The sequence below is a fragment of the Sceloporus occidentalis genome, unplaced genomic scaffold (assembly GCF_023333645.1).
Source record: "Sceloporus occidentalis isolate IW3139 unplaced genomic scaffold, rSceOcc1.0.p SCAF_26, whole genome shotgun sequence".
In the NCBI taxonomy this organism is placed as follows: domain Eukaryota; kingdom Metazoa; phylum Chordata; class Lepidosauria; order Squamata; family Phrynosomatidae; genus Sceloporus; species Sceloporus occidentalis.
Genome location: NW_028317006.1, coordinates 2,745,308 through 2,760,043, shown reverse-complemented (window position 1 = coordinate 2,760,043; position 14,736 = coordinate 2,745,308). Strand labels below are relative to the sequence as shown.

The window sequence follows — 14,736 nt, the reverse complement described above, 5'->3', positions numbered from 1 at the left end:
TACTACACCTTCTTGCAATGGTTAACTATCCTTTTGGTCATGCCCTGCCAGCTATTCTTTTTATTTTTTATTTTTTTAAACAATGCGTGTTGGTTGCCTTAAAACGCATGAAATATGTAAATATGTATAAATCATATAAAGATTAATACATTTGAAGTAACTAATTCTCCTAATAGTTACAGTTGGCACATAATAAAATGCAGTGTCAAAAATTGATTCATAGGAAAGCATGCAGAAAATTAAAAATACGATTGGCATCAGGTTGTTTCCAGCTTTATTTGACATATTTTATAAGGGGACTTACCGTATTTGCTCGATTATAAGACGAGGTTTTTTTCAGAGCAAATGCTCTGAAAAATACCCCTCGTCTTCTAATCGGGGTCGTCTTCTAATCAGACCTCAAATAGAGTCTGATTAGGAGACTAAGATCCAGATCCCCCGCACCGCTGCAGGGGACCTGGATCCTCCTGTCTCACCCCCCCCCCCATCATACACACACTTACCGGTGCTTCCTGCTGTATTGCCGGGGCAGCGGGTTGACGTCTACGCGATCCGCGTAGACAACGTCCGCTGCAGCCGGAAGGAGGTGTGGCTAGCAGCGGGGGTTGTCTGCGTCCGTCGCGCAAACCTTCCCCGACTGTCAGAGATCAGAGTTCCCCGCACCGGTGCGGGGAACTCTGATCTCTGACAGCCGGGGAAAGTATACGCGACGGACGCAGACAAACCCCCGCTGCCAACTCCACCTCCTTCCGGCTGCAGCAGAAGGCGACGTCAACCCGCTGCCCCGGCTGGAAGCACCGGTAAGAGAGGGCTGAGAGGGGAGGGGAGGGGAGAGTGTGTGTGTGTGTGTTAGTTAAATGGGGGTATAGGGTGTGTGTGTTAAATGGGGGCATAGGGCATTTCTGGAGTGGCGTTAAGGGGGCATTTAATAGAGCACTCTGCCTCCTGAAATGCCTTATACACCTATATGCCACTCTGCCCCATAATATGCATTTTAACCCCCTAAATGCCAGAGTGGCATATAGGGGTATAAGGCATTTCTGGAGGCAGAGTGCTCTATACAATGCCTTTTAACTCCCTTAATGCCACTCTGCCTCCTGAAATGCCTTATACCTCCCTATATGCCACTCTGCCCCATAATATGCATTTTAACCCCCTAAATGCCAGAATGGGATATAGGGGTATAAGGCATTTCTGGAGGCAGAGTGGCATATAGGGGTATAAGGCATTTCTGGAGGCAGAGTGGCACATAGGGGGTCAAAAGGCATACCATGGGGCACAGTGGCATATAGAGGGTTAAAAGGCATATCATGGGCCACAGTGCCATATTGGAGTGGCAAGCCTGGGGGCAGATGTGCGTAACTGGGGGACAGGTTGGAAAATACAAGAAATAAAAACAAAAAAAATATTTTTCTCAATCATAGCTTTTATTAAAAAAAATAGTTTACATGAATTAACATTTACTGGTAAAACTTTTTTCCTTTAGGGTCGTCTTATATTCAGGCTTTTTCTTTTTTTCCTAAGTTAATATTCAGATTTTGGGGGGTCGTCTTATAATCAGGGTCGTCTTATAATCGAGCAAATACGGTATTTGTATTTACACTGTGTGCTTTTTATTGTCCTTTCTTATGTGTAGCAGCTTTTGTTGAATAAAGTCATTCAACAGGTATATTGGAAACAGGTTCTATTTGAAAATCCTACTGAATTATCTTAGCGTTCATTTTGATAGTAGGCAGGTAAATCGAGTATTGAATTACATATTGAATACATAAATGAAGCATTAATATTGCATCCCAGGATTTTATTTTTAACTAAGTACATACTACGTCCTCTCTTAATATGTAAATAATTATCTGGCCCTTATTCTCAATCATAGGTGGTACAGAAAATATTGTAGAGGCATATAGGCTTTCTGGACCTTAGAGGTCTTTCCTTTTGATTTGAAGAAAGGTTCTGGAACCTTACGTGACTGTCACGTACAAGTAGTTTGGAGACACCGTGGTCAGGTAGGACTCCAGGACAGAACAGGGTTAAACAAGCCGAGGTCAGGATTCCGGAGAGCAGGATAGTCGTATAACGTAGCCGAGGTCAGGATTCAGGAAAACAGGATAAACGTAACGTAGCCGAGGTCAGGTATCAGGAAATCAACAAGGTCAGACAATCCGGGGTCATACACGAGAAAACAGAATCAAACGCTATCTGGGTACTAGCACTAGGCATAGACAACCAACAGAAGGCAATGTCAGGCAGAACTGAGGAGGTTTAAATAGGAACTGCAGGGGAAGTTTGAATCTCCCGCCAAACCTCATGACGTCACTTACAGTGTCCGGGAATCGCCGCCATCATGATTGTGATGTAATCTCCCCTCATATATGCCTGCAGTTTGGGAGTTCGCCACCAGAGGGCGCGCGGGCGCCGAAGCCAGACGCCGTGTTCCAGGAGGTCTGCCTCTCCTGCGCGGCAGCTCAGAGAATGACGCCGGAAGTGGCACTGCGTTGGAGGGCGGTCTCCCTCTCCTGCGAGGCGGCTGCTGCGGTGGTGGCCGTGCGTTGGAGGGGGGTCTCCCTCTCCTGCGTCGCGGCTCCGGTGGCCGTGCGTTGGAGGGGGGTCTCCCTCTCCTGCGTGGCGGCTCCGGTGGCCGTGCGTTGGAGGGGGTCTCCCTCTCCTGCGTGGCGGCTCCGGTGACCGTGCGTTGGAGGGGGGGTCTCCCTCTCCTGCGTGGCGGCTCCGGTGGCCGTGCGTTGGAGGGGGGTCTCCCTCTCCTGCGTGGCGGCTGCGGTGGCAACGTGGGAGCCAAGGGCAGGTAAGTAACAGTGACTATGTCTTTTTTATGATGGCTCAATAAAAGGCATCACCCATGACCAAAGAGTTCATCTTGAACCAATATAACTATAGCCGCTTTCCATCTGAGTATAATAAACATATTATTCTTACACCTGAGAAACTACTTGCATTTGCTCCAAAGACACTGGGTATCACAGCTGATTACCAGGTCTCCGGAGCCGTCCTGTGACGTTTGGCTGGGGGCAAAGTCTCTTACTCGCCACACACTTTTTCCATTATCTAGTGTGGAACCTCTTAAAGAACAGGGCTGCAAATTGATATGTGTAGAAAACGTGAGAAAAACCAGTATAGGGAATAGGATAGTGAATGGTAGGAATAATCAACCTTATTGACTTTCCTTGTGTATCTGGAACCACAGCTGCAACCCTTAAGCAACACTCTCCGGGTGTTGAAGTAATACAGCAAAAAGTCCACTAGGGGGCGCTCGTGTGTTCCATTCAATGAAAAATAAAACAGAGAAAAAAAAAAATAAAAAAAAAAATATATAGTGTAGGAGTAAAACAGTGTGTAATGCCCTGCGTATCGCAGATTTCCCACTCACAGTGTGTTGATGGGGTTCAGTGCGTCGTAGAGATGACCTTGAGGTCCATATACAGGGATATATACCGAGGAAACAAACCAGAAAAGAATCCAATAGTGTATTATGTATATAGCGCTAAATACGCAACAAGTGGAGATATACTTACACTTAAATAAGTGTCAAGATGCCCGTAATTTCTGGCGATGATCTGGTCACATCCGTGTATTCTTCTGGTTTGAGGGGTCCAATAGTTGGATACCAATGTGTGTGTGGTGTATAGAAACCGCCACTATCCACATAGAAGGTATGTAAAGAGAAATATTTATTCTTAATTAGCAGCCAGCTGGATCCATCTCAGCTGCAGCTTTAAAAAGTTTTTTTAAAATAACATAAAAAGTACTGGTACAAATAAAAATACTGATACAAATAAAGAATATATCATAAAAGTCCTTAAAAAAGTCACTCTACGCGTTTCGCCGTGTGCGGCTTCATCAGGAGTCATTTTTATTTTTCATTGAATGGAACACACGAGCGCCCCCTAGTGGACTTTTTGCTGCAAATTGACCCAGATTTTAGTAGTTTTACTTACTTGTGTGTGACTTAATCATTTAAAACCATTCTGGTTAAACTGAAAGGCTCAAGCCTGGATAGTCTAAAATACTGTCAGCCTGGAGTTTGCACTACTATTTAGAGCTTATCAGTAGCATACTCGACGCCAACCACATATAAAGTGGCCTAATCCCCATTTCTAACTGACTTTTAAGCCAACAATGCTCAGTCATAAGGTACATCCGAAATGCAGCCATGTTTCTTCTGTTTCTTTACTTGTTCCTTGTTTCACACATATCAAGGACAGAGACAATTTGAGTGATTTAGAAAATGATGTTAAGGTTTGACTCCCAGCACTTTAAATATGACCAGGACACATGTACATCTCACATGTTGCTGATCATCATCATCATCATATCTAAAATGCTGCCCTATGCAGTATGTGAGATCTATAACTGAGTAACTGATTCCGTTCTATAAATGATTACATACTATTTACTGTGGGAAAGCTCTCTATACTCTTAGGTTGAATGTAGGCCTTGGCTGGATAAAGATCATGGACGATTTTGCTTAACATGTGTTACATGCTGCTTAGTCCTTATCTCAAGAGTTTTATTTTCAATCTAGAACTTTGTAAGAGCTGAGTTATGTGTAAAGAGAAAATTGACAAAAGCAGTAATGGATTTTGTGATAATAGAGAAGAACAAGCAGGTTTAATAATGCTGTCTGTTGGAGAGGCAGCAGAAACAGTTATATTGTTACAACTAAGACAATACTTTGGATTCCACAACTGGATAAATTAGTGTAGTTGTAATACTTCTAGTATCATACATATCTCTTGATCAGGGTCAGGGAAAACAAACTGGTAGCTTTTTAGCTCTCATAATGTTAATCTGACATATGTACTTTGCTTTAATTACTTTGAGGATACAAACTCATCTTACTTAGAATTCCCTACTAGTAGTTTACCTCTTCAAAACATGTTTTTAGATTAAAAGTTTGGAAAATTGTATGATGTAGAATCTGAGTAAGCTCTACTACAATAGTGTAGCAGCTGTGTTTTTTGTTTTTAAAAAAGGAGATGTTTTTAGATATATCAGTTTACTAAAATGAAAGTTGTGTGGAAGAAAAAAAGCAATAGTAGTAGTAGTGCAATAGATATAAAAATGAGATGCTTCTAAAGATGTGAGGATTTTTGAGTGAAGGATTGATTTGTAGACCTTACAGAAATATATTTTGCTGATACTATTACAGATACAGTAAAACCACCCTGTAAGGTTGAAAGTTTGAAAGGAACTATCAACCTAGCATAAAGGTTAGTATGACAAAGATGATTCCGCATTAGATTTAGGTGTTCTAGCACTAATCTTTCCTATATTTCAGAAACATCAGGATATTATCTACAATAATGTTGACCTACAAGGTGCTATTGATGAACTTGATGGAAGAAGGGCTGCTAATTTTTTTTGATAATTTGGATAATAGCCACTCTATTTCATGACTCTTTATGGCCTCTGCCATTGTAGTGGTAGTTTGGGCCGTCTTAAGAAGACATTTTTAATATTTAATAATATTATACCAAAATTAGGCTTCTAATATCATATGAAATGTTTTACAAAATAAAGACAGGGTACATATGAGGCACAAATATGTAAGGTAGTTAGGATTCTGTAAATGGGTGATTTTCCAAGGAATGTTTGAAGAGGGAGCACATTTGAACAGAAGGCAGAGAGAGAGTTTAGCATGTCTCTATTTAGGTATTTTGATTCATAGGGGTTAAAATACCTGTTTATTTGGTCAAAAAGAGATAAAATAAAGACATTATCCGAATCAACTTTAAAGCCTAGGTTATTCTTATGATGTCTTTGCCTCTTATGAAAGTGTGTTATCCTCATGATATATTTGACGTGTATTGGTGACTTCATGGGGTCCACACCTCATTATGCTGGTTATACATTTTTAAAAACAAACAACGTAATTCAGTTTGTTTTCCTTCCAATTCTGACCTTAAACAGCCGTTATCAGGTGCTGTTTCAGAAGAACTGCCAGACATTTCTTACAGCTGTTACCGAATTGAGTTAGGATGGAAGAACAGCTGTTCTATTGAAAGATACGGCGCCATTTACAAACACAATGTGCGCACTAAACCTGATTTGGGTTACCATGGAGACTATTTTACAATTAAAATGGATAAATAATTTCCTGCACTCTCACCATGTGCTGCCATTTTTGCTTACTTTCTCTTTTTTTTTAATTTAAGCCAGCAGATAAATAATAATGAAATCTACCTGCAAAATGCAATGGTTATTTACATAACTGCGATACTGTTTGAATCAGAAAACCATATCCCCTATCGCCTCGTGGTCTCAGATTATTTTCAACGTAGGCCATATTTTCTCCAAACAATTACTTACATTTACAATTCACATATAATATATAACATAATATACAGTTAATGGCACCAGATGCGATATAAGCACTCTTGAATTTTCTGAACTTTATCCTATTACTTTCTGAATTCTAGGTTAAGTCCATATTTTAAACTGTAAAATTTCCCTTAAATATTTAACCCAGAATGCTTTACATCTGCCAAGAGACCAATAGAATTTAAAATGATCTTGACTTAAGTTTCTTTTTTCTGGAGGCTACTAATGGAAGTCAATGATACACACACTTTGTATGATGTATATTTCACATAGGAGATGAAGATGCATATTACAATAGTAAAAAATAAATTCATAAGTAATCAGATGCAAATGGCTTATTAATTCATATTATATGATCATTTGCCTTAACTGTTATGTAGCAAGCTGCCCTGTGTTTTATTTATTTAAATAAGGCAGGAAAATGATGATCTTAACAGCATATTATGTGCTACAGTCTACCTTTGAAGTTTCAAAGAGATCAACAAATGACTTATTTATGACTATTCCCTGGGACTTCATATAATAGGGCCACTTATGGTTATTATAGAATCTTTATAAACAAAATTCAGTGGGAGTTTATAGAAAGCTTTTTTTTTGCTCAACAGAATATATTATTTATGTGGAAATCAAAACTAAATAAAAGGGGGAAAAAATCATACCTGAAAAATCAAGCTTTACCCTACAAATCACCCCTTTGTATAATATCAGCCTAGGATACATCTTTCCCACGTGTCCATATTTAAAAGGGACAGCCCATCTTTGGCACCCAAATACATCTGTTCTTCTTTCTCCCCTTGATGTCATTTGAGAAAATGTATAAATAAAATACATGGGTTATTGTGCTTAAAATGTGACTCTTGTGCAAACTTTAAAAAGTGGTCATATCATGGTAGGAACAGAGTGGTACAATGAGTAGGAACATTGCACTGGGTTCTGTGGTAGTATTACCAACAATTAGGAAACAAAGCGCAAATGCTTGTCAACATTTAGGGTATTTATTCAAAGCTAATATGGATATATATATAATGAGAAAGGGGGCAAGAGACACATACAGCCCAAATGACGGAGCAGTGGTTTCTTCTAAATATCCTGTATTGATCTCAACGAAAGGTTAGCTGTATAGTGCCCTGGCCTCAACCCTCGATCCTATTCCAAGGATCAGTGCAGAAAGGACTGAAAAGAAGAAAGGAGAGATTCTTGTTCCCTTGTACATTTTTATTGATTCTGTTAGTGATGATGCCTTTTAAATCATAACTTACTTTCAACATGAGGCAACTCGTATCTTGCTAATTCATATCCCGTTTCTCCATCATTTGCATGCCTTTTTTGGATTTTTCTTAGGAAAGGGGGATCAAGTTCCTTTTTTTGTAATAAAACCATTTTTTCAGACTTATCAGCATGATCATTGAATAACTCTTCTTCTTAATCCCTTAGCAAATTCAATTAAACAGCTATGGTAAAGCCCGACTCCTATTCATTCAATTGACTTGTGTATAAAAAAAACCTTTCCTATAACGGGGCACTAAGGGGTTAAAGCTGCCAAACAAGGCAATGGTGTCAGGGCTTTAAAATTCGGACTGCATTGCACAGGAGGATCATGGAGACAATCACTTGGGTTTAAAAAGTGCTGCAGATTTGAACCTGAAGAAGAGGCCGGTATGAGAAGACTGGATGCTACCTAATGGATTCCCAATAGAACACTTATGGAAGTGGCTTTTTACAGCCTGTATGAAGAGAGGAGTGTTTTTCTTTTATTTGCCGATTATTGACAAGCTGCGAGTCTCTGCTGTTAAGAGATTGTGTTGATTCGGCTGCAGAGGGAAATAAAACTGACTTTATTTTTGAACCTTCTGTGTCCTGTCTTGCTGTGAGATATACCCTGCAGAGGCACACACTAGCACAGGCGGTATGAGGGCATCCTACTCTGTTAAAAGAAATATCCAGGTACCAGAATGTAGGTAATATTAAATATTATTTCTTACATAAAGTGCCATAAGCAAGCTTTTTATTTACTATTTTCTGTTCTGGGGAAAAAGAAGCAATATTTAACAATAAAGGGCAATATATCGCAATTTAAAAACATGTGAGAGGTTTGATTTTACATAATATACTGGATGTGTATGCTTTTCATCAAGGATAGTGGTAGGAATCCTATTATGAATTATATCAGGTAAGTATTTTATGTATAAAACGTGACCCACCCGTGTTTTCAAAAATTAGGTTGTCTGAAATGAATTACTGTAGAAACTAGATTCATTAATACAATGGGGTAATGTATAAAGAGAAATTCAATTGTAAAAGTGGTGCAATTACCATAAAAATCACCACTGCTATTAGATAACATAATGCACTCTGCAATAGAGCCAAATTAGCCTCGGGTCAAATGACCAATGAATGTCCAACTAATATGGATAACAGTAACATGACCTTCTATATAAGAGAAGATCAACCGCCATCACCCTGAGAGGGAGCGTACAATAACAACCTATGTAAATGCAAAGGACACAGTGTAATATATACATAGAAGGATGGACACAGTGACATACACAGAACGCTACAAAACACTCAAGATGAAATTTAACACACACAGGACACAACATAAAGCTTAAACATGCCCCACACAGATGTAATGATCCTGTACACAGAACACAAAAATAATCTAGATGAATAGCCGATATAGAGGAGGGGCACTCCCCCCCCCTTCAGGATATCTAGATAACCGTTTAACATTACAACATGAACAAATACAGTGCTTGTGATTGCTTCAGCCAGCGAGGCTGCCCAATGCTGAATTGCCCCACTTCAGGGTCAGCTGTGGCATCCCTTCCTGGTTCACCATGATAGCGCTTCTGGATCAGCATCTAAAACAAGAGGACACTGCAGCGCTGTTGTGGGAGAGAGAGGCGTTGGATATGAAGTGCTCCTTCCATAACTACAGGCCAGTTCATTAGCCTTAAAATGTATAGCCCACAAACAGCTAACAAATCAAGTAACCGTTCACTCTTATTAACAATATTACATAAAAAAAGAAGAGTTTGAACGGTGAAAAAAACCCATAGAAATTGCTGTGAAATACTAAATTAATGAGCATTGTTTGGAAAGCCGTGGGTACCTGCCTCATATTAGTTAGTGGCTTTTATTAAGTCTCCAGTCTGAGTTGTTAAATTAAAGGATTGAGTTCCAGCAGATTTCCGATCCACACTCTTCTCATGGGAGTAACAGGTGCAGAACACAGCTTTGATATATGAGCTTTGAGAAAACCAAGGAGTTGTTAATGCTTTCTGCAGGCGATCATATATAATTCAGGCAGTCGAAACCAGGCATCATGAGTGTTGTTATTTTTTGCAATCTAACATTTGAGATTGAAGTGATAAATATACACTGTGTGAACAATGGCTTAAAATCAGTTGGCCCAATTGCAAGAGAGACAGTTTATTAATGCATGAATACCAACATGGGGTTTTATCTCTGGAGGGTCAAGGGATTCATTTAGTATACTGTATGCCTGTAAATACTGCTAACATTTACATTTCTACTGTTTATCTCTCCCGTAGTGCTGTGTTTTGGCCATTTGATATCTAACTATTTTGATTTATACAGTGCATCACTCCCCGATTTGCTTCCATCCATTATGTTCAGAATCCCATTGTCTAGAATGGAAGAAACACACCAAAGGTTAGATATGATCCCTTAAACAACCTCAATAGATTCACAATCTGGTTCCTTTTTGAGACAACCTACCAACTCAACAATACATGTCTACTGACTTGAACAATCAGCTTCTAACTCATTCTTTTTTTGACAGACCAATGCATTCCATGGGATTTAAAAAAACAAACTATGTTTTACCCCTGTATCAACATTATATGATCATGAACAGTGCAAAATTGTCTGTAAACTTCTTACAATAGTCTTATATCAATGACCAGTTCAGTCATCTCTAATTTATTTTGAAAAGAATGCCTGATCCGCTTGACTTAATGTATGTACATCTTGGACTATACTGATTTTTGCAGGTATGATCATTCTAGTACAGAGGCTGTTTCATGAACTGAAATATGTTAAATAATCTAAAATCCTAGGTTTAATATACACCCATGTATATTAAAATCATAAAGTTGAATAGGAACTTTTACGCAGACTTTTTTTGCACATGTGTAATGCACCAGCTATCTAAGTGACCAAAATTAAGAAAATGTAACGGATTTGCTGGATTTCAAAATGCAGATGTCAACATAGTCATAGTTTGAACGGCCAGATGCTCATACCTGCCAAGTCTTTTGTATCCTCCGTGGCTTTTCTTCTAGGAGTTCAGAATACTTGTGTGAGTATTACAAAACAAAAATACACAATAGTTAATTAAGCAGAAAAACTAAAATACATTATTGACCTTATTCAGACAAATGCGTCTTAGGGGGGCCGTCTGCTAAGAAAACACATATGTACGTCATTCCTACATTAAACAGAAGAGCAGTTTTCGAAAAGTCATAAGCAAGATAATTTAAACTATGTTCTATTTGAGGTTCAGTTGCTTAAAATATATAGTGTGTTTTTTTCTATTTTGATAAATAGTGCTAAAAGTCTTGTTTGCTCTTTTTGGATTAATAGTGCTGCCTCATAAATCTGCAAATATCTGCAAAACAAGTTATCTAAATGCAGGAGAGCATGTAGTGGTTGTTAATGCTTTCATTCAACATGATTCATCAGACGTGCATGTTTCCTACAGCCTGCTGTTTATCTTGGGGTCTGTTCATTTACATTTTATCTGCATCAATCACAGGGGATGCAGGTTGGAACAAAGGAGCTGGAGGAAATGGGAGCCAAATTCTGCCTGGGACTTCTCATCCTGCAAACCAAGTCGGTCTTCCATACCACCCTCCCTCCACAGGTGGTGGCTTTGCTGGAAGCAGAGAAACACAGGGCAGAGTATCAGAGGACAAGGTAAGATGTGTGAGTTAAAAAAGGAACATGGCTTTGCATCTCAAAGGTTTATTATAAAGTCAAGTTTATCTAAATAATCTATGGATATCTAAATAATCTATGGAAATCTAAATAATCTATGGATATCAAAATAAGGGTATTTAATAGTTTAGTCCCTCAGCTGTCATTTTTTTATCTTTTTGGTTAAATTTGTACGGTTTATATCATTCCAGACTGTACGTTTTATGGGGCAGGTTCATACCTTTTGTACCCTAATCATACTGTCTGTAGACTACTGTACTTCTTATACAGCAGCACTTACTTCTTACTTACTGTAATGTAAACTGTAAAGCCCAAAGTTAGTGTTAAATAAATATATATACATACATTGGCATTGAGAGTGGTTTGCTTTTCAGATTCTGTTTCATGTTTACTTCAGTAGTGATGGCGAGGTTTCGCTAAATATCTCAGAATTTAGACAAACACATTTTAGATGAAACTATTCTGTATGTAACAAAAGACCAAAGATTGATTAAGGGTTGAGTCTTTACATCGGGGGAAAAATGGTAAGACTAGACAGGCCAAATGGTTCTTACCTGCTGTTAATATGTTATTAGTCCAGTTTGTAAAAATGTTTTTTCCCCCCCAAAGAGATCAATGCCATATATATATATGTTTTTTTGTAAACCCCCCAACTGCAACTTACATTATCTTCAACTAACCAGTTATCATACACATTTAGTGTGTGTTCACCCTAGACACGACATATGCTTTAAAAATAGACCTAGTATATCCAGCTAGTATATATTCATGTAAAAATACAAGGGATGGACTTAGAATCTGTTATTTATCACTAGTTCCTCTGGGGAACATGGGCTTTTATACAAATGGCATGACAGTTGCTAAGCATTTGGAATTCAGAAGGGGTAAATAAAATAATATAAAAAAATCAAGAAAACTGATTTGTGTACCACAAAGCATGAAGTTAAAAATAATGACCTTGCTGTGTTGTAATACAATGCCGCCAGGCTTCGAGGATTTCGATACGCATAAAACAGCTTATTATTGTAAGGCTTCAATATCTGTGGCTGTTTGGTCGTATACTCACATATATTTTGAGGTTTAGCGTGGAACTTTGAGTTGCAATTCTTTTGAGGACTTTTTACTTCCTGAACGTTTTAGATTTTTTAAATATATATTTTTTCCCATTTATTTATTTATTTTGCATTGGTTTTGTTCCTTCTTACCTGGATCTTGTTTTTGGAGAAACTGTAGATACTGGAAGCTGCACATTTTAAATGTAAGCTACTACTTAAAAATCTTATCTTGGAAGATAAGAATACTACTACTGCTACTATATGAAGAGCCCGTGGATCACTTTTCTTGTTGTTTTTTCTTATATTGTTATTTTGTGAAGGTGGAGTCACATAAAGTCACATTATCACTCAGGCATGACTCAGGTGGTAATTGTGTGTAGGGTATAATATGTGTGACAAGATATCTATTTTGCCACCTATTGCGACAGATCTTGCTTTCCTTAATTTTAAATAGCCCTTTACTTTAAGGTAAGTATATTAAAAAAACAAAAAAACCCAAGAATTTACAGATTACAGGTAAAAAGATGTAGGTATGGTAAAAGATAATGGTGACAGTTACCCTTTAAATACATCCTTTAGCTCATCGACCACTTTTGTGCACATTGTTTTCATATTACTGTGTTCTTTTGTTTGGCATGTTGCGTTAAAGATATACACTTTATCTGTCACACAGTTCTACCAAAGACAAGATTTCTCGTGCTGCCATTGAAGTGTTCTTTCAGCCTATCGTTTTGACATCAGACATTTCCGCTTGTCAGAACTTATATCTGTTCTTGTCTTTTACTCTCCTGGTTCTTGATGGTTCTCCTTAACATATTCTTGTCTTTCTTTTCTAAACTCTTTGCTTCTGGGAAGAAATGTTCAGCACTGGCTGGCCAGTTTTTCTAGAATTCCTTATTTTTTATTGTAAGATCCAACAGAATCAAAATTCTGCATGCTTTAGCCAGATACGATCTGTGAAAAATGGCACCATCCAAATAATAGAGTATGTCTATCATTTAATAAGGGTTCCTAAAAAGTATATACTCAACCATTTAAAATTCAATATAATTCAAATTAGACATTATTAATGAGACATAATTTTGGTCATATAAATACAGATTAGCCCAACATATTATACTTTATATCAATATTAGATGCTTGGAAGCACATGAAAGTTTTATAATTAGCTTACATTACACACACTGTGCTATTTATGTATACATTATTTTAAGGAAAGGTCCCAAATTTGACAGGATTTTTAAAGGATTTTCTCCAGTCCTATATGTGCTAAATTTGCCTCTATAGTGGGCCAAATCTCTGTCCCTTTTCATCCTCTTATTTGCAAGATCAAAGAATAAAATGGTGAGTCTCAGTGTAATCATTGTACAGCTCTACGGAATTGATGGCGCATATAAAACAATAAATAATAATAATCATTGTTTCACAACATTGAAAGTTATAACGGATCCACATCTAACAAATAAAGGCCAGTTTTATTGGATATAACCACACCATAAAAATATTTCTCAGATTCAATAAAAGATTTCTCTTACAAATATTATTAAAATGGCATTTGATTTTCGGTTAGGGATACCATTGAAATTCCACGAGCGTTGGGTTGCTACATGTTATGTATATTTGATATTGACCACCTCATAATGATGTAGATCAGCATTATACCAGTTATTGCTGTGATAAATGTAAACTACTACATTTTTTAACACTTGTAATATGAAATATTCTAGAAGGTCCATGCCTTCATGCAATTATCTGGATTACCCACACTGTTGACAAAACAGATTCAGTAAAAATGTGATAAGCACAAAGTACTTTGGACATCATCAGTTTTACATTATGTTTGCGTCATTAGACACAAAAGCTATTACAGTTTAGATACAGTAAAACCCAATGATTGATTTAAGCTGCCATGACAATGGTAGTGAAAGACGTGCATTTAGTTATTGATACATATTTTTTAACAGTAACTAAGCCCACATCTTTAAAACAGGGAAAACATAAGGTAATTAGATTTTAAATGGATTGAATAATTTCAATATAGTGTTACACTGAAAATTATAGCAAACATAGTTGACCTAAGCTTCCATGTCAAATCATGTTTTTAAATGTTGATGTGTAATGTATAGATAATGATTACAGTAGATTAAAGATTCTATTGATCAATTGTCTACTTTTAAGAATGAACACCTATTACATCCCCATAAGAGCACTTTATTATTTTACTTTACTTTACTCTTCTTGTTTAAAAAGGACGTATGAGGCAATGTCTGGTGTAAATTAGGAGAATAAAACATAGTTCTGCTAACTTAGTTCTGTCTTTGATACACTCTATGTTTGACCTTGCAGATCAATATTATCAACCTGTGGCTCAGGAGATATA

General features: G+C 37.6%; 1 protein-coding gene across 1 annotated transcript in view; it reads left to right on the top strand.

The window, feature by feature from the left end:
- Nucleotides 1-13,168, top strand: part of LOC149300015 (cytosolic carboxypeptidase 4-like) — a 152,017-nt gene extending 138,849 nt beyond the window's left edge. The window contains exons 22-23 of the mRNA XM_089485504.1: nucleotides 11,120-11,280; nucleotides 13,006-13,168. Coding sequence (XP_089341630.1) covers nucleotides 11,120-11,280; nucleotides 13,006-13,168 — 324 coding nt within the window. The remainder of the gene's footprint in view (nucleotides 1-11,119; nucleotides 11,281-13,005) is intronic.
- Nucleotides 13,169-14,736: the final 1,568 nt, after the last annotated feature.